Source organism: Rhinoraja longicauda, chromosome 43 (genome assembly GCF_053455715.1).
Source record: "Rhinoraja longicauda isolate Sanriku21f chromosome 43, sRhiLon1.1, whole genome shotgun sequence".
Classification (NCBI taxonomy): domain Eukaryota; kingdom Metazoa; phylum Chordata; class Chondrichthyes; order Rajiformes; family Arhynchobatidae; genus Rhinoraja; species Rhinoraja longicauda.
The window spans coordinates 8,858,703-8,882,894 of NC_135995.1; the positions used below are offsets into that span (position 1 = coordinate 8,858,703).

The following is a 24,192-nucleotide window of genomic DNA, read 5'->3' on the forward strand; positions in this document are numbered from 1 at the left end:
GATTCTCACCCACTTGTCTACAGCCCAATAAGGCCCGAAGAAAGGATAAAGTTTCCCCGTGAATTTATTCCCAGTGAAGGTGTGGAGATGGGACTTGGTGGCCGCGTCGTAAAATGAAACTGTCCCGGACTCGTAACTGAGATAAACTCCCACCCTCCCGGGGATGGGACGGGCGGGGAGAGGGGATGGAGGGGAGGTGAATGCAACAAACTGGTCACCCCACCCCCGCCAGATGCTCCAGACTCCAGTCTCCGGGGTCAGTGCGACCCATCCCTTCCTCTCCACAGACTCTGCGGCGACTCCCAGACTCCAGTCCTCACTCCCCGCCACCTCCACCTCCCAGTAATGTCTCCCCGATGTGAACCCCTCCGATCCCAGCACACACGGACTGTCTGTAAACCTCTTCCCGGTGTCAGGGCGACTCCTCACTATCCCGGTCAGTCTCACCCTCTTCCGATCCTCAGACACCTCGAGCTCCGGACCCGCTGTTTCCACATCCAGGGTGACGGAGACTGGGGGGAGAAGCAGAGAATCAGAGAGTCCCCGGGGGGGGGGGGGGGGGGGGGGGGGGGGGGTCGGGGGGAGACTCGGGCAGCGCGGCCCCGGGACCGGGGGGAGAGGCCACTCGGCCTCAGGCACAGGCGGGCGGACAACTGAAACCCTGCCCGGGGTTTCACCCACGACCACATCGGGGGGGGGGACAACAGACATCTCCCCAGGAGTTTTTATCCGGGGATGGAGAGGGGAATTTCGTGAGGTGGGGGGGAGGGTGGACGGGGAGGACGGGTGCGGAGAGTGAGGAGGGTTGGGAGATTGCGGTGGTGAAGGAGAAACGAAGGGGGGGGGGGGTACTCACATATGGAGACAGATCGGAGCAAGAGGATATTGAGGTTAGCGGTAATTTGAGGTTGTTAAAGAGGAGGTAGAGGTGGGTGGTGGGGTCATCATGATCACAGTGAAAAGGGGCAGACACGAGGGGCCAGATGACCTGCTCCTATGTTTTTTGAGTGGAGGGTGAGAGAGAGGGAAGGGTGGGTTTGTTAGTCAATTGGAGTGGGTGCAAAAGGGTTTACATCATCAGGTCTGAAGGGCTGTGTTATCAGGTGAAGTTGGACAGTCAGAAGGTCATAATGTCATAAGTGAAAGTATTAGAATTATGCCATTCTGCCCATCAAGTCTACTCCACCATTCAATCATGGCTGATCTATCTCTCCCTCCTAACCCCATTCTCCTGCTTTCTCCCCATAACCTCTGACACCTGTACTAATCAAGAATCCAGTTGTCTCTGCCTTAAAAATATCCACCGACTTGGCCTCCACAGCCACCTGTGGCAATGAATTCCACAAATTCACCACCCTCTGATTAAAAACATTTCCCCTCATCTCCATCCGATAAGAACATCCTTTAATTCTGAGGCTATGTCCTCCAGTCCTAGACTCTCTCACTAATGGAAACATCCTCTCCACGTCCATTCTATCCAAGCCTTTCTCTATTCTGTATTTTTCAATGAGGTCCCCCCTCATTCTTCTAAACTCCAGCGAGTACAGGCCCAATGCCGACAAACGCTCATCATAGGTTCATCTACTCATTCCTGGAACAGACTATTCAGACTGGGATATTTTTTCTTGGGAGCCTGTCAGAGTCAAGTCAAGTCAAGTCAATTTTATTTGTATAGCACAATTAAAAACAACCCACGTTGACCAAAGTGCTGTACATCTGATTAGGTACTAAGGGGGAAAAAATGAAACATACAGTAGCAGGCAAACAGTTCACAGCCCCTCCTCAATGAGAGTGACATTATGGATGTGTATAAGATGGACAGACAAGGTGATTAGCCACAATACTTTACCCAAGGTCGGAGAGTCTAAACCTCGAGCGCATCAGTTTAAGATGAGAGTGGAAACAATAAAAAGGACCTGAGGAGCAGATTTTTTAGTCAGTGGGTAGTGTAGATGTGGAACGATCTGAGAGAGGAAGTGGTCGAGGAAGGTACAATTACAACAGTTCACAGAGAATTGGGTAGATACGTGGATAAGGTAGACTTGGAAGGATATGAGCCAGACTCAGGCAAGTGGGGCTAGCTTGGTTGGGCAACGTGGTTGGCATGGTCGAGTCGCGTCAAAGGGCCTGTTGCTGTGCTACAAAGCTCTCTGACTCTGTGATGCTTCCCAGCAGATGAGCTTGGTGGGAGATCAAATCTTCAATTTCCCTTCAGTCCAAAATACCATTAATCTTTGCATCTAAGTATTACTTAAAGATAGACACAATTGAAGGTAGACACAAAATGCTGGAGTAACTCAGAGGGACAAGCAGCATCTCTGGAGAGAAGGAATGTGTGATGTTTTAGTTCGAGACCCTTCTTCAGACTGAAGAAGAGTCTCGACCCGAAAAGTCACCCATACCTTCTCTACAGTGATGCTGCCTGGCTCGCTGAGTTACACCAGAATTTTGTGCCTTCCTTCGATTTAAACACGCGTCTACAGTTCCTTCGTACACCTATTACTTAAAGGTGTCAGGAACAAGAACAATGGAAAAGGTATAAGCTTTACCTTGCTTGAAGTCATCAGATGTTTGTTTAAATGCTGTGTTCAATGAAACAGGGCAATGAAACTTTTCAATTGGCAAGGCAACGTCTACCACCGACAATGGTTTGGCTTCATCACGAACCCTGCGGATATTTAACAGCTGTTTATCAACTGAGCATCAGAAATGTTTTGAGTTGTTCCACAAAACCTTATAATGTTTCCATCAAGAGCATGTCCTACCTTCGCTTGCGACCGGCTTCCTCCTGAAAGAAATAAAACACAAATCTCAATTGACTGAGATGTTCCGCCCTCATCCTGACAGCGGGAATTTCTCCATATTTCTACAACCCTCTGATAATTCCCATTTCCCAACTCTTATCGCCGCTGTCATGCAGATAGAAAGCGGACATTGCCATCGAGACGTAGAACGAAGGGGGAAAAGCACAAGGAATGTTCATGAGAATGACGCCATAACTGAGAGGATGGAACTCAATGCAAAGACTGGGCAGGTTGTGGGAGTTTATCTGGGGAAGATGTCAGGAATGATGAGATAAGATATAAGTTTATCGGTGGATTTAAATGGGTGAGGATGAAATAATATCTCTAATCGATGGGAGAGCAAAAATCAAAGCTGAAATGTAACGCGGTCTTCAATAAATACTGAAAGGAATGCAGTCATGAGAACATGGACCTCACTTGCATTGGAGGGACTGAAGCCAACAGCAGAGATAATTTAAGGGCGATCGGGATAAACACTTGAGCACTCCTGGAATTCGGGGTATTGTTACCGGGTGTGGTGAGTAGATGGGAAGGATGTTGAGTGGAGATGAAATCTTGACTGGATAGGATGGGCCGAATGGCCTGTCTATGATGTAGAATGGGAAGTCATTCTATGGTGAACAAAGGTGGGTAAAACAAACAGAGCAAATTCCCCCAAGGTGACCGCCCACTGCTGATGGGAACCGGATGTAGATGATCAATCTGCTGTGTGCGCCACGTTCTAGATTTCTAGATTTTAATCCCCACACTGTGGTCATGGCTGATTTAGCCCAGGGCTGAACTCCTCCGCTTTGTCACATTCCCTTTGATTTCAGTTCCCTGAACTTTCAAAAATGTATCTTCCTCTAGTATAAATACGTCTAACAGGTTAAACCTCTCAGAGTCTCTTGGTTGGAGAGTCCCAGAGATTTACTGCCCTCTGTCCATTCAGCGATCAGATATAGGATCACCCGTCGTAGTTCTAAACTCCACAAACACCTCTCTACATTCCGGCCAGGCAGTCCTGAGATCCCATAGATTATGCGGGAGACAATTTAGTTTGGGAACAACAACAGCTGGAACAGAAAGACCATTTACCCAGTTCTGAATTACTGGTAAAGGCAGCATTTATTTCAGAAACATCCCCCACCATTTTGTGACTGTGCACTTTCACTTCGCCAGACTGTAGTGTAACCCCTCACCTTCAGAAACACCACATTGTCCTTTTGATCCATCTGCTGCTGCAACTTAAAGAGTTCCTCCTGAATGGAATTTAAATTCTCTTCAATTTCTCGAAGATTTTTCTCCATTGCATTTAGAATCTTCTTCTCTTCCTCCCGGATATCTGCCAGTCCTCGCTGCTCTTTCTCAGTGAGAATCTGGTGCAGTTCAGCAAACTGGGATTTGATCTTAGACTGAAGGTTGTGTGATTGTTCCTGTGAAATGAAAGGTGAAGATCAATATTTCATCAAGATCTCAAAGTGTGGAGTCATGCATTTTGGTGGTAGGAATAAAGGCATAGATCAATAGTAAGGAAAGCAAACTCTGTGCCAGCATTTATTCAAGAGGGCTTGTATACAAAAGCAGGGATGTGATGTTGAGGCTCCATAAGGCGCTGGTAAGGCCGCATTTGTAATATTGTGAGCAATTTTGGGCACCATATCTGTGGAAAGATGTGCTGGCTCTGGAGAGGGTCCAGAGGAGGTTTACAAGAATGATCCCAGGAATGAGTGGGTTAACCTATGAGGAGCGTTTGTTAGCACTGGGCCAGTACTCGCTGGGGTTTCAGAGACTGAGGGGGACCTAATTAAAACATACAGAATAGTGAAAGGCTTGGATAGAGTGGTTGTGGAGAGGATGTTTCCACTAGTGGGAGAATCCAGGACTCAAAGTCATAGCCTCAGAATTAAAGGACGCTAATTTAGGAAGATGAAGAGAAATTTCTTTGGTCAGATGGTGGTGAATCTGTGGATTTTTTTTGCCACAGAAGGCTATGGATATTTTTATGGCAAAGATAGATTCTTGATTAGTACAGGTTTCAGAGATTATGGTGAGAAGGCAGGAGAATGGGGTAAGGAGGGAGAGATAGATCAGCCATTATTGAATGGCGGCGTAGATGCGATGGGCAAAATGGCCTCATTCTACTCCTATTCCTTATGACTTTAATTCCCTGCTGCCTATTCCTTTTCACGTACCCATTAATTCTCATTCATCCGCCCACCACCCACCTCCGCAGGAATAATTTACAGTCACCGATTGACCTTTGAACCAGCATGTATTGGGCACCAAAGATACTAGAGGAGCAAGATAGACCACCCGACACGTAAAACCGTAGTTGGTCATGGGTATATTTCAGCGCCATTTTAGTAAACAGATTCTGTGTGCCAGACTGGGCTGTGTTCACAACTCTCTGCGATTTGTTCGTATATAAAATGTTTGCAAACAATTATTTTTGTTCTTCTTCTTGGATAAGTTGATGGTTGACACCTATGACTATTTCTTGACGAGTTGCTGCTTCATGATCTTTAAAATTTGGATGTTACTGATTGAATATTTGCACTAGAGATCCACTCCATCTGTATCAGGCCAATTGATCATGTTTTAATGAACTGTTCTTCTTTGCTTTCTCTGTTAATTTTATTTTCACCTCCACGAGCCGTATCTCTTTTTGCTTTATTTTAGAAAGTCATGGAAGCAGAGATTTGGCATTTGCCAACAATAGAACTCGACTGTATCCACAATATAATCGAAAAGACATTTATCTTTATAATTAGAGCCAAGAAAATTTGAATTGGTGAATTGATTATTTAAAAATCCTTGCCAGCCACTAAAATGACCAATGCTGCCTGATGTGGTACAGAGCACGAATCCAATTCAAATAGACACAGTGGTGGAGTAAGTCACCGGGTCAGGCATCATCTCTGGAGAAAAAGGAAGGGTGATGTTTCATGTTGGGACCCTTCTTCAGACAAAGGAGGGAAGGTGAAGTGCTGGTATAAATCAGGACATGATCATTTCATTGGTTAGCTGATATGTGAAACAGTGCAACCCTGTATATCTTGCACACAAAATGATGTAAAACTTACCATGAATGACAGAAATAAAAGGTGTTATCCTTGTTTTATGAAATTCATTTTTGAATGATGTAAAATTGAAGGGGCTGCAATATACTGCTAACCCACAAATGTATCATTATGAGACATTCACATTTAAAAAATCCATTAATCACAACAAAACCTAGAAGGTGCCTATGTTATTTGACCAACTTATCGGTTAAATTTAAATATGAATTTTTTACAGGTTGTAGGATTGTGGGTAAGTATCGTGTCAATGCCTGTAACTAATTTTTCACAAAACTGAGGATTAGCACTATATTGCACCGACCCCCTCAATTATATGTTAAATTCAAAACTAAACTATGGTGGTAATGTACATTATTCATGTCTAAAATCACAGAGAGTGGTGAAGGTGTGGAATTCTCTGCCTCAGAAGGCAGTGGAGGCCAGTTCGTTGGATGCTTTCAAGAGAGAGCTGGATAGAGCTCTTAAGGATAGCGGAGTGAAGGGGTATGGGGAGAAGGCAGGAACGGGGTACTGATTAAGAATGATCAGCCATGATCGCATTGAATGGCGGTGCTGGCTCGAAGGGCTGAATAGCCTACTCCTGCACCTATTGTCTATTCTCTAAAGCTAGCAGTTCTGTATAAGTGTAGGTATGTATGCATTACATTTTATTACACTAATGTAGAATGAAAATAATGGAAAAATGGAGATAAGACTTTTCTTTGCCTTCCATCACAGTGAGGGTGGCCTGGAGCAATCACTGTGATGGCTGTTTGTGTTAAAATTGTAATTGTGTGTCTTGTGTTCTTTATTGTCTACTGCCGGACCCTGACGTGAGAGGACGCTGGCGCTATTTGTTCACCGCTTCTCCGTCAGGACAGTTCGTTTGTTTGTTTTTATGTCTTGACTGTTTTTGTAAAGCGTCTTTGAGCATTTGGAAAAGCGCGATAAAAAATAAATGTTTATTATTATTATTATAAATATCTTAATATGTGTTCATAGTTATTTTATTCACAATATTAGGATTTCTGGAAATAAGTTTGATGTCACTGATTGCGAATGTGTACGGGAAGGCCCTAATGAAATGTATGTGAGAGAACAGTGATCATGATAGAGAGAACCATGCACTGAAAAGTGTGTGAATGACTGATTTTATATTTGTATATATATTTGTATATATTGGGTAAAGAGAAAAAGAGAGAGAGAGAGAGAGATTGAAAGTAAAAAGGTTGGTAAACAAATAATTAGAGGAAATCACTAGAAAGTAACTAGACATATATCTATGTATATATATATACCATAAAGGTTGAATCCTTTATGGTTTATGTACATCATTTGTAAAATAAGATGAAAAGAGAAATAGAGCGTTGCTTTAAATCAAAGTTGCTTCTGATCCACGAGAAGGAACTTTGAGATCTATTTATCTCCATCTTGCCTCTCACACACAAACAAACACACATTCATATCTATACATATATATATATATATATATATATAAGTTAAATTTGTGCTGAGTGTGTGTTTGAGCAATACAAGGGAAACTACACAAAAGAGGGGACTGGGGAGGAAGGATGGGAGGGACATGGGCAGAAACAGTAAGAAAATAAAACTAGAGAAATTTAGCAGGGGGAAAACATTTTAAAATAAAAATAACAATAAAATGTGGGTTGATAGATGAGATATTTTCTGCACTTTGATGGGATCATCACACATACTGTTCCCCCACAACACTGATTACACAACGAGAGGTGGGTTTTGCTTACTAAAATTATGTTACGTACTACACTTCAGTGGACGCAATTTCGACGGAGTGGTTCATTTTGCTCCTCTAGTATCTTTGTTGGGGACGTGGAACGAATCCGCCGCGGTCACATGGAGAAGGCGTGAACCACACGGGCAGCGCCCGAGGTCTGGATCGAACCCGCTCACCAGAACTGGGAGACAGCAGCACTACTTGTGTCACTGCGCTGCCCTGTTATTACACGCGTCACAGGGATCAAACCTGCACAAGATCAGGAAATCGAAACTTAAAAGCCTCACCAGAACTCCAGAAATCTTCTCTTTCTGTTGCTGCTCCATTTGCTGGATCTCTGATTTATATTTTGTGAGAGACTGGATGGAAGATTTCACCTGATCCTGGAATTGTGTTTGGGAATCAGAAAATTAAATGGTTGAACAGTAAAAATGGAATTAAACAATGATGCGATTAAAATCGGTTTGCTTTTACCTTGTGGTTTTCAACAGCTTCTTTAACCGGCATGAAGCTGTGAGACTTGTGTTCCCGCCCAGCTGCACAAATCACACAGATCAGCTTCTTATCAGTTTCACAAAACAGCTTCAGTTCTTCCTGATGTTCCTCGCAGTGAAGTTTACTTTCCTTCTCTGTCCGATTCAGGCTCAGTGTTCGAGCTTTCTCAGCCAGTCTCGCCAAGGCCCGATTCACCCTGAGGGTGCGGTCTGTAAACTCCTCTCTACATTCCGGGCAGGAGTTTCTCTCCTCCCTGTCCCAACTCTGTGTGATACAGGAGCGGCAGAAGTTGTGCCCGCACTCCAGTATAACCGGATCGGTGAAGAATTCCAGGCAGATGGGACAAACTGCCTCCTCCGTTAAACTCTCGACCTGGTCTTTCGAAGCCATTGTAACTCCGCCACTTCCTGGTTCAAATTCTTTGGCGCAGCTGCTGAACCCTTGCAGTATCGGGGCACGGCTGAGGGGAGGCGGAGCTCAGCCCCGTCAATCACAGCCCTGACCAGTAAGTGGATGCTATTTGATACAAGCTGCCTGTAAATTTCATTCCATTAAATTAAATACATCACTGTTTCCCATCGTGAATTGTTCATTATATTAGGCTGCACAATCATATTATATCCACAGCAAACACTGTTATTTCATTTAACAGTCTCATGTGCAAACTTGAATTCAACTCAATGAGCCAATTATATTCTATTGTCACATGAACCAAGGGACAGTGAAATGCTTTGCTTTTGCTTGCAATCCGGTAAAATACAGACCTCCTCCAGGCAGTACAGAGAGAGTCGCCACGTTTCTGGGGCCGACAAAGTTGCGGGATGTTTATGGAACTGTCTATATTTCCCCGCAGCGGCGAACCAGGTCCCGCCGCATGAGGCAGCAGGCGACCCCGCGCCGCCCCCCTTCCCTCTCGGCTCTGACGAGACCACATAGATTTTTGCACAGTGGGGCAAATTTCAAGGGTCATGTTTTATCACACAGGGTGGTGGGTGCCTGGAACGTGCTGCTGGAGTGGTGGCATTGCATAGTCTGATCTGGGCTGAAGGGACTGATCTAGTTCTTTGTGGCCATCAACTAAACCGACAGGTTCATTACAGCTCCCATTCCCAGCTCCTCCCCCACAACCATTAGGTTCTTGGACCGACCTGCAGTGCCCGCGTTTGGCCCATATCCCTCCAAACCTGCCCTATCCATGCATCTGTACAACTACTTCGTAAACGTTGTGATAGTCTCTGCCCAACTACCTCCTCCAGTAGCTCGTTCCATATACCCACCACCCATATTGTGTTACCCCTCAGGTTCCTATTAAATCTTTCCACCCTCACCTTAAACTTATGTCCTCTGGTTCTCGATTCCTCTACTCTTGGTAAGAGACTGTACATCTTCCCGATCTGTTCCTCTCGTGGTTTTTAAGTCCTCTCTAAGGTCATCCCTCATCCTCCTGCGCACCAAGGTAGAGAGTTCCAGCCTGCTCAACCTCTCCTGATAGCTCGGGCCCGTGAGTCCTGGCAACATCCTCGTAAAACCTCTTTCCCTCTGATTATGCGCACTCATTATTGCAATAACAGGACGTTGCATTGTCGATAAACCGCCGTTCATCACAGATGGGGATGTTTAGAATTGCACAACGCTCAGGTTTGTTGACTTCCCATCAGCGTCTGAAGCAATGGAAGCCTGATTGGGGCAGGCATTCCACTAACACGCGCAGTGGAGGACAAGCCCATGTCAGCATCAAACACGCTGAAGTGGAAATGGTGAAGGGCATCAGGCTCCTTGGCGTAAATATCATCAACGATCTATGGCGGACCAACCACACTGCAGACACAGCCAAGTCGCCACACCAACACCTGTACTTCATCAGTGGACTGAGGCAATTCGGCATGTCGCCAAACGTGTGGTCAGGACAAGACAGTCTGAGCTATAGGCAGAGATTGAGTAGGTTGGGACTCTATTCCTTGGAGTGCAGGAGGATAAAGGGTAACATTATAGAGCTGAATAAGGTCATGAGAGGAATAGATTGGGTGAACAGAGTCTCTTGCCCAGAGTAGGTGATTCGAGGACCAGACGACTTAGGTTTAAGGTGAAGGGGAAAAGATTTAATAAGAACCTGAGCGGTAACTTTTTGGCACAATGAGTGGTGGATTTGTGGAACAAACTGCCAGAGGATGTGGTTGAGGCAGGGACTATCCCATCATTTAAGGAGCAGTTAGACAGGTACATGGATGGGCCAGGTTTTGGAGGGATATGGACCAAAAGCTGGGACTATTGTAGCTGGAACATGTTGGCCGCTGTCTCACTTTTTCATTCTATTACTCTGGCAAACCTCCAAGATTCACCATAAAATGCGCACTGTCTGTTTGCGTCACAGCTTGGTTTGGGAAAAGAGCGCAAGAAATTTCAGAGAATTGTGGATGAGGCCCAGACCAGACTCCATCTGCACTTATTTCTGTCTGGGAGAAGCAGACAACATAATCAAATACGTCCCACCCCGGTCATTCCCTTTTCTCCCTGCTCTTGTTGGGCAGAAGGTACAGAACCTTGGAAGGGCGCACTGCCAGTCTCAGGGGCAGCCTCCTCCCCTCTGTTATCGGGCTTCTGAACGGTCTTTCCATCAGCTCGTCATTAGGTGTTGAAGGGTCTGTTCTTGTGCTGCACTGATCTGTGTCTTGTTTTCTCTGTTGCGTGGTAGTTGGAGGTTATTTTTCTGACGAGAGAGAAGTTTACAGTGGACCTTACTTTACTTTAGACATACAGCATGGAAACAGGCCCATCGATCACCAATTCACTCCTTTTCTAGAGAGATGCTGTCAGACCCGTTGAATTCCTGCAGCTTTTTGTGTCTGTCATCAATTCACACTTATTCTCTGTTGTCCCATTTTCCCATCTACTCCCCACACACTTGGGGCTTTTACAGAAGATCAATAAACATACAAACCGGCATGTCCTTGGATTGTGGGAGGAAACCAGAACACCCGGAGGGAATCCACGAGGCCATAAGGAGAACGTGCAAACTTAGAACAGTCAGCAGCTGAGGTCAGGATCGAACCCGGGTCCCTGGCCTTGAGGCAGCGGCTCTTCCCGCTGCTCCACAATACCTCAGAAATATTAAGCTTTCTCTTTCCTAATACCCCATACTACCGCCAAGGCTTTCTGTTTTTTCTCTTGGCAGTTTATGGGCAGATTCACATTCCAATCGCCCATTGAACTGGAAAAAATAAAATAAAAACCCAGATACTGTAAATCCAAAATGAAGACGTACAGTAAGATGCAAGAAATACTCAGAAGGATGGTTGGCGTTTGTAGAGAAAGAAACGGAATTAATGACTCAGGTTGAACACCATTCGTCATCAGTATTTGATTTGAAATGTAAGGTCTGTTTCACCTTGCTGTTGCTGCCTGACCTGCTGAGTATTTGGGGCAATTTTTGCTTCTATTGCACATTTTAAAGCCTCAACGTTTTAAGCCATGCATTTGGTTTGGGCTTCGAGTGTGGTAACAGGTGACAAAAGTCACTTATTAAACCAGATTCCCGCTGTTTCTGCAATTGTCAAAGTGAATTCTCAAAGTTACAGCTGGTCTGTGGTCGCACCGCGTGGCGTTGCTGCCATCTAGTGGCAGAACCAAGATGTGCAAACAGTCCTGTTCCCGATTAACAGAACACGGTTTGGTGCAGAGATACAGCACGGAAACAGGCCTTTCGGCCCCCCGAAGATAGACACAAAAAGCTGAAGTAGGTCAGCGGGTCAGGCAGCATCTCTGGTGAACAGGATTAGGAGACGTTTCGGGTTGAGACCCTTCTTCTGATTGGGAAAGTGAAACGAGATATATCGACAGTGGTACAAAGATTTTCAACAAATGAAAGAAAGATACGTGAACAAATAATATGATAAAAGAAGCAGGCCATTGTTGGCTGTGAGCTCGGTGAAAACGAGTTACAGGCAATGAAACTCACCAGGACGACAGTGAAACTAGTACAACGACCAGGGTGGGGGAGGGACTGAATCCACGACCACCATCGATCACCCGTTCGCACCAGTTCTATGTTATCCCACTTTCTCATCCACTCTCTATACATCAGGGGCTACTTCACAGGGGCCAACTAACCTACAAACCCGCACGTCTTTGGGATGTGGGAGAAAAGCGGAGCAACTAGAGGAAACAGAGATTAGCTTGGCATTGTACTGTTCCACGTTCTATGTGGGCCGAAGAGACTGTTCTAGTTCTACATGGCCATCAACACCGAGAGACCCATTGTATCTCCCACTCCCAACATTCAGCTTTATTCTTCTGCCTTCCAGTAATTTCCGATTTCATTCCTCTCTCCTATTTACACCTCCCGAGTCAGACCTTTACCGCCCTCTTCCGAACGACATCAACACCAATTCATTCACTCTGATATAACAGACTGTAGCTCTTGGAAATCCTTCTTCAGACCAAACAAGGGTCCCGACCCTGAAGCGTGATCTGTCCATTTCCATCCACAGATGCTGCCTGAACCGCTGAGTTCCTCCAGCACTTTGTTGATTTTTCCCCCGCACCCCCATTATACTTCAGCAGATTTCTTGTATCTACCATTTCCAATTTTCACTTTGCCTTCTCTCACTGGAGGGAATTTCCGATGTCATTCCACCCCCCCATACTCGCCTTTACGCTGCTGTTGAAGTCCACACCAACACCGCTGGTGCCGCGTTATGACTCGGGGCGAGTTTAGGACCCGCCGCCCGCGGCTGTTGCTGAACCCGCGGAGCCCGCGGGAAGGGAAATTGTTTCAATCTTTATATTTTCACAAAAGTGTTTCTGTTCCGATGACGGACGCGGTTAACGCGTTAAAATGAACGGATCGACAGCTCTGATTCCACTTGCTGTTTATTTCTCTCTTCCCACATTTACATCCCCCCTGGTTTTATTTCACCGCTCACTGGGTTTTTTTACGACGCGGAATTTGGGGATTAAACGGGAGCCGTTCAGCGCCGACCTGTTGTCCACCGGGTTTCTGCCCCACAGCCCCTGAGCCCCGCTCCTGACGCCGGTCCCGGGACCCGACCCTTTTACACACCCGGAGCGGAACCGGAGCAGATTCTCAGCCACTTGTCTACAGCCCAAGGCCCGAAGAAAGGATAAAGTTTCCCCGTGAATTTATTCCCAGTGAAGGTGTGGAGATGGGACTTGGTGGCCGCGTCGTAAAATGAAACTGTCCCGGACTCGTAACTGAGATAAACTCCCACCCTCCCGGGGATGGGACGGGCGGGGAGAGGGGATCGAGGGGAGGTGAATGCATCAAACTGGTCATCCACCCGCCTGATCCTCCAGACTCCAGTCTCCGGGGTCAGTGCGACCCCTCCCTTCCTCTCCACAGACTCTGCGGCGACTCCCAGACTCCAGCCCTCACTCCCCGCCACCTCCACCTCCCAGTAATGTCTCCCCGATGTGAACCCCTCCGATCCCAGCACACACGGACTGTCTGTAAACCTCTTCCCGGTGTCAGGGAGACTCCTCTCTGTCCCGGTCAGTCTCACCCTCTTCCGATCCTCAGACACCTCGAGCCGCGCATGCGCTGTTTCCACATCCAGGGTGACGGAGACTGGGGGGAGAAGCAGAGAATCAGAGAGTCCCCGGGGGGGGGGGGGGGGGGGGGGGAGACTCGGGCAGCGCGGCCCCGGGACCGGGGGAGAGGCCACTCGGCCTCAGGCACAGGCGGGCGGACAACTGAAACCCTGCCCGGGGTTTCACCCACAACCACATCGGGGGGGGGGGACAACAGACATCTCCCCAGGAGTTTTTAATCCGGGGATGGAGAGGGGAATTTCGTGAGGTGGGGGGGGGGTGGACGGGGAGGACGGGTGCGGAGAGTGAGGAGGATTGGGAGATTGCGGTGGTGAAGGAGAAACGAATGGGGAGGGGGGGGGGGGGGTACTCACATATGGAGGCAGATCGGAGCAAGAGGATATTGAGGTTAGCGGTAATTTGAGGTTGTTAAAGAGGAGGTAGAGGTGAGTGGTGGGGTCATCATGATCACAGTGAAAGGGGGCAGACACGAGGGGCCAGATGACCTGCCCCCTGTTTCTATGAGTGGAGGGTGAGAGAGAGGGAGGGGTGGCTTGGACCATGGAAGGAAGCAGAGGTTGAATGATCGGGTGTTGGACAGAACGGGTGGAGACTTGTGGTTGTGGGGTCGTTGAAAGAGAGCGGATTCACGGGTGGATTTGATGGGTGTGTACAACTAACACACTGATCTCATTGTGAACCAATATATGAACTTCACTGAGGGACTTGACAATGTTCCGCGTGCAAGGCTGGTCCAGAAAGCGAAGGCAGGTGGGATCCAAGGCGAGCTGGTGAAATGGATCCACAAGTGGCTTGGTGGTTGGAGGTGGAAGGTAGCGGTAGAAGGATGATTTTTCTGCTTGGAGGTCTGTGGCTTGTGGTGTGTAGCAGAGATCGGCGCTGCAACCTTTGCTGTTTATGTTATATGATCATGGCTTGGATGTGAATGTGGGAGGTGTGATTAGTAAGTTTGTGGAGGAAGCAAAAATTGTGGATAGTGGGGAAGGTTGTCAAAGTCTGCAGCAGGATGCAGGGTAATTATCTAAACCTTATTCGGATGCAGGGAAATCAATTCACGAGAGTGCTGGTTTATATAGAAAGCAAGGAATTTGAAAGTGGATCTGAGATTTAGGTTTTACTGGAACAAGTGGACCCGATGGGCCCAAACCTCTCCTGCATTGGTACAGCACCCTCTCCTCCCTCCCTCTCCCCGTCCCTCCATTCCATCCCCCTCAACCCCACTTTTTTCTTCCCTCCTCCTCCCTCCCTCCCACCTCCCCCCTCCCTCCCTAGGAGATAGATTTAAACATGAAAATGCGAATAACTTTAAAAATATGACACCGATTTCAATGAAACTTCTTCCATTAGCACCAAAAGGATGACGCTGAATAAGGTGGGCTTAAAATCGTCACGCTATCGTGTACCGTTTTGGCTGTAGTTCAGGAACAAACAAACAAGATTTACACTGAGAGCGGGTGATATCTGGAACATGTTATAGAGCAGGGGGTGGAGTGAGATATCATCACTATATTTGAGGCACTTAAGTAGGTGAGGTGCAGAAGAATGCCGATGTAATGTGCGCAAATAGATTAGTGTAGCTGGGAAAAAAATGGTCAGGGTCGGACTCTGTAATGTACAACCATGGCTCTCAGGTCCAAGAGCACTGAATGACTGAGTCTCCACAGCCACTGGTGCAGGGTCGTTCCCCAATCTCTGCGTGCAGTAATGTCTCCTTATCTCTGTCCTGCATGGTGTAGCCCACATTCTGAGAGGGTGCCAGCTCTCTAGAGATCCCTCAGACAGGGGAACCATCCTCCCTGCATCCAGCCCACTGAGCCCTGTAAAAACTCTGTGTTTCACTGAGATCTCCTCTAATACACCTGAACTCTCGAGTAAACAGGCCTAGTCCACTCAATCTCACCGCGCACAGCAAAATCAGTGTCCCAGAGACAGGTATTGTCAATCTTTGCCGCATTCAACTCGGTGTAAGGATTATCATGCTGTAGGTATGAAAAAACTAAAGATCACAAGAAAATAGCAGGAGTAGCCTCCACTCCTCAGACCGGCTCCGCCATTCAATGTGATCCTCACTGATCTAAGATGGCACCAATTCCTGTTCTATGTGAGTTCTCCATAACCGCCAATTTCTCGATCCTTCAAATATCCATCTGTGTTCACTTTGCCTATTGCCAATAATCTGACCTATCACTACCTCCTGGGGCAGAACATCTCGGATGTTCACTGCTGTTTATGTTATATTTCTAAGGCTTGGATGTGAATGTAGGAGGTATGATTAGCAATTTGACAGCAGCAACCTCTGTCGTCGGCTGATCAGGAAGGATGGAACGTATGGAATCCAGGGTAGATAGCGAATGGGTAAACATGTGGCCGGAAGGTGGGAGGCAGAGTTGTTTTTCAGACTGGAGGCCTGTCGCAAGTGGTGTACCACAATGCTCAATGCTGAGTCCACTGTTGGTCCCTATTTATACAAATGATTAGATAAATGACGTGTATGTGGGTGGCATGTCTAGCAGGTTTGTGGATGAGACTAATATTCATGAGACATCATGGAGAGTGAAGAAGGTTGTCTAAGATTAAACTGGTCAAAATGAACTGGGCCAACAGACTGAGGAATGGGAGATGTAGTCTTCTAAACTTCGAGGGCATCGGTTTAAGTTCTGAAGGGAAAGTCTAAAATGTTCTTGAACGGCAACGTTTTCAGGCACTGGGTGGCAAGGAGATAGCTGCCATAGGAGGTGTTAGAGGCGAATACAATTTCTATCGGCAATGTTTGCATCTGTGTTACTAAAAGACGTTATAAACAAGAAGAGAGGAAACTGGACATGTTTTACCTCGCTTAATGACAGATGTTTCTCTCCACAGCGTGTTCATCAAAAAGTGGTGATCGAATTTTTCAATCGGCAAGGCACCGTCTGTCACTGTGAGTGCTTTATCTTCATCACTAACCCTGCAAGTATTTAGCAGCTGGTGATAAACTGAGCCTCAACAATTTCTTTGAGCCGATACACACAAACATGCAGTATTTCAGTCAAGAGCATGTCATAGAAACATAGAAACATAGAAAATAGGCGCAGGAGTAGGCCATTCGGCCCTTCGAGCCTGCACCGCCATTCAATATGATCATGGCTGATCATCCAGCTCAGTAGCCCGTACCTGCCTTCTCTCCATACCCCCTGATCCCTTTAGCAAAAAGGGCCACATCTAACTCCCTCTTAAATATAGCCAATGAACTGGCCTCAACTACCTTCTGTGGCAGAGAATTCCACAGACTCACCACTCTCTGTGTGAAGAAATGTTTTTTCATCTCGGTCCTAAAAGACTTCCCTCTTATCCTTAAGCCATGACCCCTGGTTCTGGACTCCCCCAACATTGGGAACAATCTTCCCGCATCTAGCCTCTCCAACCCCTTAAGAATTTTGAATGTTTCTATAAGATCCCCCCTCAGTCTTCTAAATTCCAGCGAGTACAAGCCCAGTCTATCCAGTCTTTCCTCATATGAAAGTCCCGCCTTCCCAGGGATCAATCTGGTGAACCTTCTCTGTACTCCCTCTAAGGCAAGAACGTCTTTCCTCAGGTTAGGAGACCAAAACTGCACACAATACTCCAGGTGCGGTCTCACCAAGGCCATGTACAACTGCAGCAGAACCTCCCTGCTCCTAAACTCAAATCCTCTTGCTATGAATGCCAACATACCATTCGCTTTCTTCACTGCCTGCTGCACCTGCATGCTTACTTTCAATGACTGGTGCACCATGACACCCAGGTCACGTTGCATCTCCCCTTCTCCCAATTGGTCACCATTCAGGTAATACTCTGCTTTCCTGTTCTTGCCGTCAAAGTGGATAACCTCACATTTATCCACATTATATTGCATCCGCCATGCATTTGCCCACTCGCCTAATCTATCGAAGTCACTCTGCAGACTCCTAGCATCCTCCTCGCAGCTAACACTGCCACCCAGCTTCGTGTCATCCGCAAACTTAGAGATGTTGCATTCAATTCCCTCGTCCAAATCATTAATATACACTGTAAATAACTGGGATCCCAACACTGAGCCTTGCGGTACCCCACTAGTCACTGCCTGCCATTCCGAAAAGGACCCGTTTATTCCTACTCTTTGCTTCCTGTCTGCCAACCAATTTTCTATCCACCTCAACACTGAACCCTCAATACCGTGTGCTTTAAGTTTGTACACCAATCTCCTATGTGGGACCTTGTCGAAGGCCTTCTGAAAGTCCAGATATAACACATCGACTGGTTCTCCCTTATCCACTCTACTAGTTACATCCTCGAAAAATTCTATAAGATTTGTCAGACATGATTTGCCTTTGGTAAATCCATGCTGACTTTGTCCGATGATTTCACCACTTTCCAAATGTGATGCTATCACATCTTTAATAACTGACTCTAGCATTTTCCCCACTACCGATGAAAGGCTAACTGGTCTATAATTCCCCGTTTTCTCTCACCCTCCCTTTTTAAAAAGTGGGGTTACATTAGCTACCCTCCAGTCCCCAGGAACTACTCCAGAATCTAAAGAGTTTTGAAAAATTATCACTAATGCATCCACTATTTCTGAGGCTACTTCCTTAAGCACTCTGGGATGCAGCCTATCTGGCCCTGGGGATTTATCGGCCTTTAATCCATTTAATTACCTAACACCACTTCCCGACTAACCTGGATTTCCCTCAGTTCCTCCATTTCATTAGACCCCCGGTCCCCCGCTATTTCCGGCAGATGGTTTATGTCTTCCTTAGTGAAGACAGAACCAAAGTATTTGTTCAATTGGTCTGCCATCTCCTTGTTCCCTATGATCAATTCACCTGTTTCCGACTGCAAGGGACCTACATTTGTCTTAACTAATCTTTTTCTCTTGACATATCTATAAAAGCTTTTGCAGTCAGGTTTTATGTTCCTTGCCAGTTTTCCCTCATAATCTATTTTCCCTTTCCTAATTAAGGCCTTTGCCCTCCTCTGCTGGACTCTGAATTTCTCCCAGTCCTCTGGTATGCTACTTTTTCTGGCTAATCTGTATGCTTCATCTTTTGTTTTAATACTATCCTTGATTTCCCTTGTTAGCCACGGATGCACTACCTTTCCTGGTTTGTTCTTTTGCCAAACTGGGATGAACACTTGTTGTAGTTCATCCATGCGACCTTTAAATGCCTTCCATTGCATGTCCACCGTCAACCCTTTCAGCATCAATCGCCAGTCTATCTTGGACAATTCACGCCTCATACCCTCAAAGTTACCTTTCTTTAAGTTCAGAACACTTGTTTCTGTATTGACTTTGTCACTCTCCATCCTAATGAAGAACTCTACCATATTATGATCACTCTTGCCCAAGGGGCCTCGCACAACATGACTGCTAACTAACCCTTCCTCATTACTCAATACCCAGTCTAGAATGGCCTGTTCTCTCGTTGGTTCCTCGACATGTTGGTTTAGAAAACCATCTCTCAAACATTCCAAGAAATCCTCTTCCTCAGCACCCCTGCCAGTTTGGTTCACCCAATCTATATGTAGATTGAAGTCACCCATTATAACTGCTGCACCTTTAGTGCACGCATTTCTAATTTCCTGCTTGATGCCATCCCCAACCTCACTACTGCTGTTAGGTGGCCTGTACACAACTCCCACTAGCGTTTTCTGCCCCTTAGTGTTTCGTAGCTCTACCCATATCGATTCCACTTCCTCCAAGCTAATGTCCTTCCTTTCCACTGCTTTAATCTCCTCTCTAACCAGTAATGCTATCCCACCTCCTTTTCCTTTCTGTCTATCCCGCCTGAATATAGAATATCCCTGGATGTTGAGCTCCCAGCCTTGGTCACCCTGGAGCCATGTCTCCGTAATCCCAACTATATCATAATCATTAATAACTATCTCCACATTTAATTCATCCACCTAATTACGTATACTCCTTGCATTGAGACACAAAGCCTTCAGGCTTGTTTTTACAACTCTCTTACCCCATTATACAATTATGTTGAAAAGTGGCCCTTTTTGATTTTTGCCCTGGATTTGTCTGCCTGCCACTTTTACTTTTCACCTTGCTACCTGTTGCTTCTACCCTAATTTTACACCCCTCTGTCTCTCTGCTCCTGCTCCCATCCCCCCTGCCACATTAGTTTAAATCCTCCCCGACAGCACTAGCAAACACTCCCCCTAGGACATTGGTTCCATTCCAGCTCAGGTGCAGACCTACCTCCTCTTCCTCCCAGCTTCCTCCTGCAAGAAATAAAACACAAATCTGAGCAGACTGAGACGGGACATCCACATCCCGACAACAGGAGTTTCACACAAATCACAACAAGCCCCAGAAATGTTCCATTGCCCAGCATTTATTGTCATCGTCACAGAGACAAATATTGGATATTGCCCGAGAGATCCTACAAGTGTATTAACAGCAAAATAATAACTAGGGGGATAATAGGTTCCTTTAAGAGCAAAGGGATAATTAGGATAGGATAGGATAGGTCCCCTTAAGTGCTGGCGACCTCAAGGCATGTTAAGGTGGGTAAATCACAGGACTTGATGAAGTGTATCCAAGAGCAAGCCTTCAACAGATCGGTTTAACGCCGCGTAATTCTTTCCCACTAAAGGGGAACATAGGACAAACTTTCCACGTGATCTTTTGATTTCCTGGAGATTTTCCATCTTTTCGGGGAAATATCAAACATTCGCTATCTCAGTGACAGGATCACAGTAACTCATCCCAAGGAGACTGCAGGCAGTGCCGAGATCCCGCAGATTATACGGGAGGCCATTTAGTTTGGGAACAACAGCAGCACAGCTCTGGAACAGACAGAGCATTTACCCAGTTCTCAATTAGTGGCAAATGCAGCATTTATCTCAGAAATATCCCCCACCATTTTGTGTCTGTGCACTTTCACTTCGCCAAACTGGAGTGTCAACTCTCACCTTCAGAAACACCACACTGTTCTTTTGATCCATCTGTTGCTGCAACTTTAAGAGATCCTCCTCAATGGAATTTAAATTCTCTTCAATCTCCTCAAGTTTTTTCTCCATTGTATTTAGAATCTTCTTCTCTTCCTCCCGGATATCTGCCAGTACGCGCTGCTCTTTCCCAGTGAGAATCTGGTGCAGTTCAGCAAACTGGGATGTGATCTTGGACTGAAGGTTGTGTGACTGTTCCTGTGAAATGAAAGGGGAAGATCAATATTTCATGTCACTGATTGTGTATTCTCACCACCTTGACCGTAACATTTGTCCTGTGCATTTTTATTTGCTTTGACAATTCAATAGTTTGTCTAAATGCTTCTGAAATGTCGAGAGGGTAATCTTATTACCCATTAATCCTCTACCCCTCAATACAATACCCTGCTTTCCTTTTCATCTGCCCTTTAATTCCTATTTATCCGTCCACCACCCACTTTCGCAGGGATAATTTTACAGTCCCCGATTGACCATTGAACCAACGTGTATTGGGGACGTGGAAGGAATTCGACGCGGTCACAGGGAGAAGGCGTGAACCACACGGGCAGCGCCCGAGGTCTGGATCGAACCCAGTCACCAGAACTAGGAGACAGCAGCACTACTTGTGTCACTGCGCTGCCCTGTTATTACACACGTCACAGGGATCAAACCTGCACAAGATCAGGAAATCGAAACTTAAAAGCCTCACCAGAACTCCAGAAATCTTCTCTTTCTGTTGCTGCTCAATTTGCTGGATCTCTGATTTATATTTTGTGAGAGACTGGATGGAAGTTTTCACCTGATCCTGCAAATGTGTTTGGGAATCAGAAAATTAAATGGTTGAACAGTAAAAATGGAATTAAACAATGATGCGATTAAAATCGGTTTGCTTTTACCTTGTGGTTTTCAACAGCTTCTTTAACCGGCATAAAGCTGTGAGACTTGTGTTCCCGCCCAGCTGCACAAACCAGGCAGATCAGCTTCTTATCAGTTTCACAAAACAGCTTCAGTTCTTCCTGATGTTCCTCGCAGTGAAGTTTACTTTCCTTCTCTGTCCGATTCAGGCTCAGTGTTCGAGCTTTCTCAGCCAGTCTAACTAAGGCCCGATTCACCCTGAGGGTGCGGTCTGTAAACTCCTCTCTACATTCCGGGCAGCAGTTTCTCCCCTCCCTGTCCCAACTCTGTGTGATACAGGAGCGGCAGAAGTTGTGCCCGCACTCCAGTATAACCGGATCGGTGAAGAATTCCAGGCAGATGGGACAAACTATCTCCTCCGTTAAACTCTCGACCGGGTCTTTCGCAGCCATTGTAACTCCGCCACTTCCTGGTTCAAAACGCGTTCCCTTTGGCGCAGCTGCTGAACCCTTGCAGTATCGGGGCACGGCTGAGGGGAGGCGGAGCTCAGCCCCGTCAATCACAGCCCTGACCAGCAAGTGGATGCTATTTGATACAAGCTGCCTGTAAATTTCATTCCCTTAAACTAAATACATTAGTGTTTCCCATCGTGAATTGTTCATTATATTAGGCTGCACAATGATATTATATCTACAGCAAACACTGTTATTTCATTTAACAGTCTCATGTGCAAACTTGAATTCAACTCAATGAGCCAATTATACTCTATTGTCACATGAACCATGGGATAGTGAAATGCTTTGCTTTTGCTTGCAATCCGGTAAAATACAGACCTCCCCCAGGCAGTGCAGAGAGTGTCGCCACGTTTCTGGGGCCGACAAAGTTGCGGGATGTTTATGGAACTGTATATTTCCCCGCAGCGGCGAACCAGGTCCCGCCGCATGAGGCAGCAGGCGCCCCCGCGCCGCTCCCCTTCCCTCTCGGCTCTGATTTTTGCACAGTGGGGGCAAATTTCAAGGGTCATGTTTTATCACACAGGGTGGTGGGTGCCTGGAACGTGCTCCTGGAGTGGTGGCATTGCATAGTCTGATCTGGGCTGAAGGGACTGATCTAGTTCTTTGTGGCCATCAACTAAACCGACAGGTTCATTATAGCTCCCATTCCCACCTCCTCCCCCACAACCATTAGGTTCTTGGACCGACCTGCAGTTCCCGCGTTTGGCCCATATCCCTCCAAACCTGCCCTGTCCATGTATCTGTCCAACTACTTCGTAAACGTTGTGATAGTCTCTGCCCAACTACCTCCTGCAGCATTTCGATTTATTCACAAAATGCTGGAGTAACTCAGCAGGTCAGGCAGCATCTCGGGAGAGAAGGAATGGGTGACGTTTCGGGTCGAGACCCTTCTTCTATCCCGAGATGCTGCCTGACCTGCTGAGTTACTCCAGCATTTTGTGAATAGACAATAGACAATAGGTGCAGGAGTAGGCCATTCAGCCCTTCGAGCCAGCACCGCCATTCAATGCGATCATGGCTGATCACTCTCAATCAGTACCCCGTTCCTGCCTTCTCCCCATACCCCTCACTCCGCTATCCTTAAGAGCTCTATCCAGCTCTCTCTTGAAAGCATCCAACGAACTGGCCTCCACTGCCTTCTGAGGCAGAGAATTCCACACCTTCACCACTCTCTGACTGAATAAATCGGTTTGTACCAGCATCTGCAGTTATTTTCTTATGCCTCCTCCAGCAGCTCGTTCCATATACCCACCACCCATACTGTGTTACCCCTCAGGTTCCTATTAAATCTTTCCACCCTCACCTTAAACTTATGTCCTCTGGTTCTCGATTCCTCTACTCTTGGCAAGAGACTACATCTTCCCAACCTGTTCCTCTCGTGGTTTTTTAGTCCTCTCTAAGGTCATCCTGCTGCGCACCAAGGTAGAGAGTTCCAACCTGCTCAACCTCTCCTGATAGCTCGGGCTCTTGAGTCCTGGCAACATCCTCGGAAAACCTCTTTCCCTCTGATTATGCGCACTCATTATTGCAATAACAGGACGTTGCATTGTCGATAAACCGCCGTTCATCACAGATGGGGATGTTTAGAATTGCACAACGCTCAGGTTTGTTGACTTCCCATGAGCGTCTGAAGCAATTGAAGCCTGATTGGGGCAGGCATTCCACCAACACGCGCAGTGGAGGACAAGCCCATGTCAGCATCAAACACCCTGAAGTGGAAATGGCGAAGGGCATCAGGCTCCTTGGCGTAAATATCATCAACGATCTATGGCGGACCAACCACACTGCAGACACAGCCAAGACGCCGCACCAACACCTGTACTTCATCAGTGGACTGAGGCAATTCGGCATGTCGCCAAACATGTGGTCAGGACAAGACAGTCTCAATAGTCAATAGTCAATAGTCGTTTATTTGTCACATACACATAAATGTGTAGTGAAATGAAACATTACCCGCAGTTAAACAATAAGACCAATAAGAATAATCAATAAAAATGCAATAACACATACAATCACAACTAACACCAAACAAAAAGAAACATCCATCACAGTGAGTCTCCTCCAGTCCCTCCTCACTGTGATGGAAGGCCAAAATGTCTTTTTCTCTTCCCTGCCGTCTTGTCCCGCGGTCAGGCTGTTGGATTTGCCACGTCGGGGAGGTCGGGGCTCCCGATATTGAAGCCCCCGCTGGACGGTGAAAGGTCAACGGCCTATTCCAGGCCGCG

The 24,192-nt window shown here is 46.6% G+C and overlaps 1 protein-coding gene across 1 annotated transcript in view; it reads right to left on the reverse strand.

Moving 5' to 3' along the window:
• LOC144612226 (zinc-binding protein A33-like) overlaps nucleotides 1-24,192 on the reverse strand; it is a 45,567-nt gene that overhangs the window by 4,407 nt on the left and 16,968 nt on the right. Inside the window, exons 4-8 of the mRNA XM_078431784.1 lie at nucleotides 7,886-7,981; nucleotides 3,986-4,219; nucleotides 2,766-2,788; nucleotides 2,550-2,668; nucleotides 10-512 (exon numbers count right to left, since the gene is read on the reverse strand). Coding sequence (XP_078287910.1) covers nucleotides 10-512; nucleotides 2,550-2,668; nucleotides 2,766-2,788; nucleotides 3,986-4,219; nucleotides 7,886-7,981 — 975 coding nt within the window. The remainder of the gene's footprint in view (nucleotides 1-9; nucleotides 513-2,549; nucleotides 2,669-2,765; nucleotides 2,789-3,985; nucleotides 4,220-7,885; nucleotides 7,982-24,192) is intronic.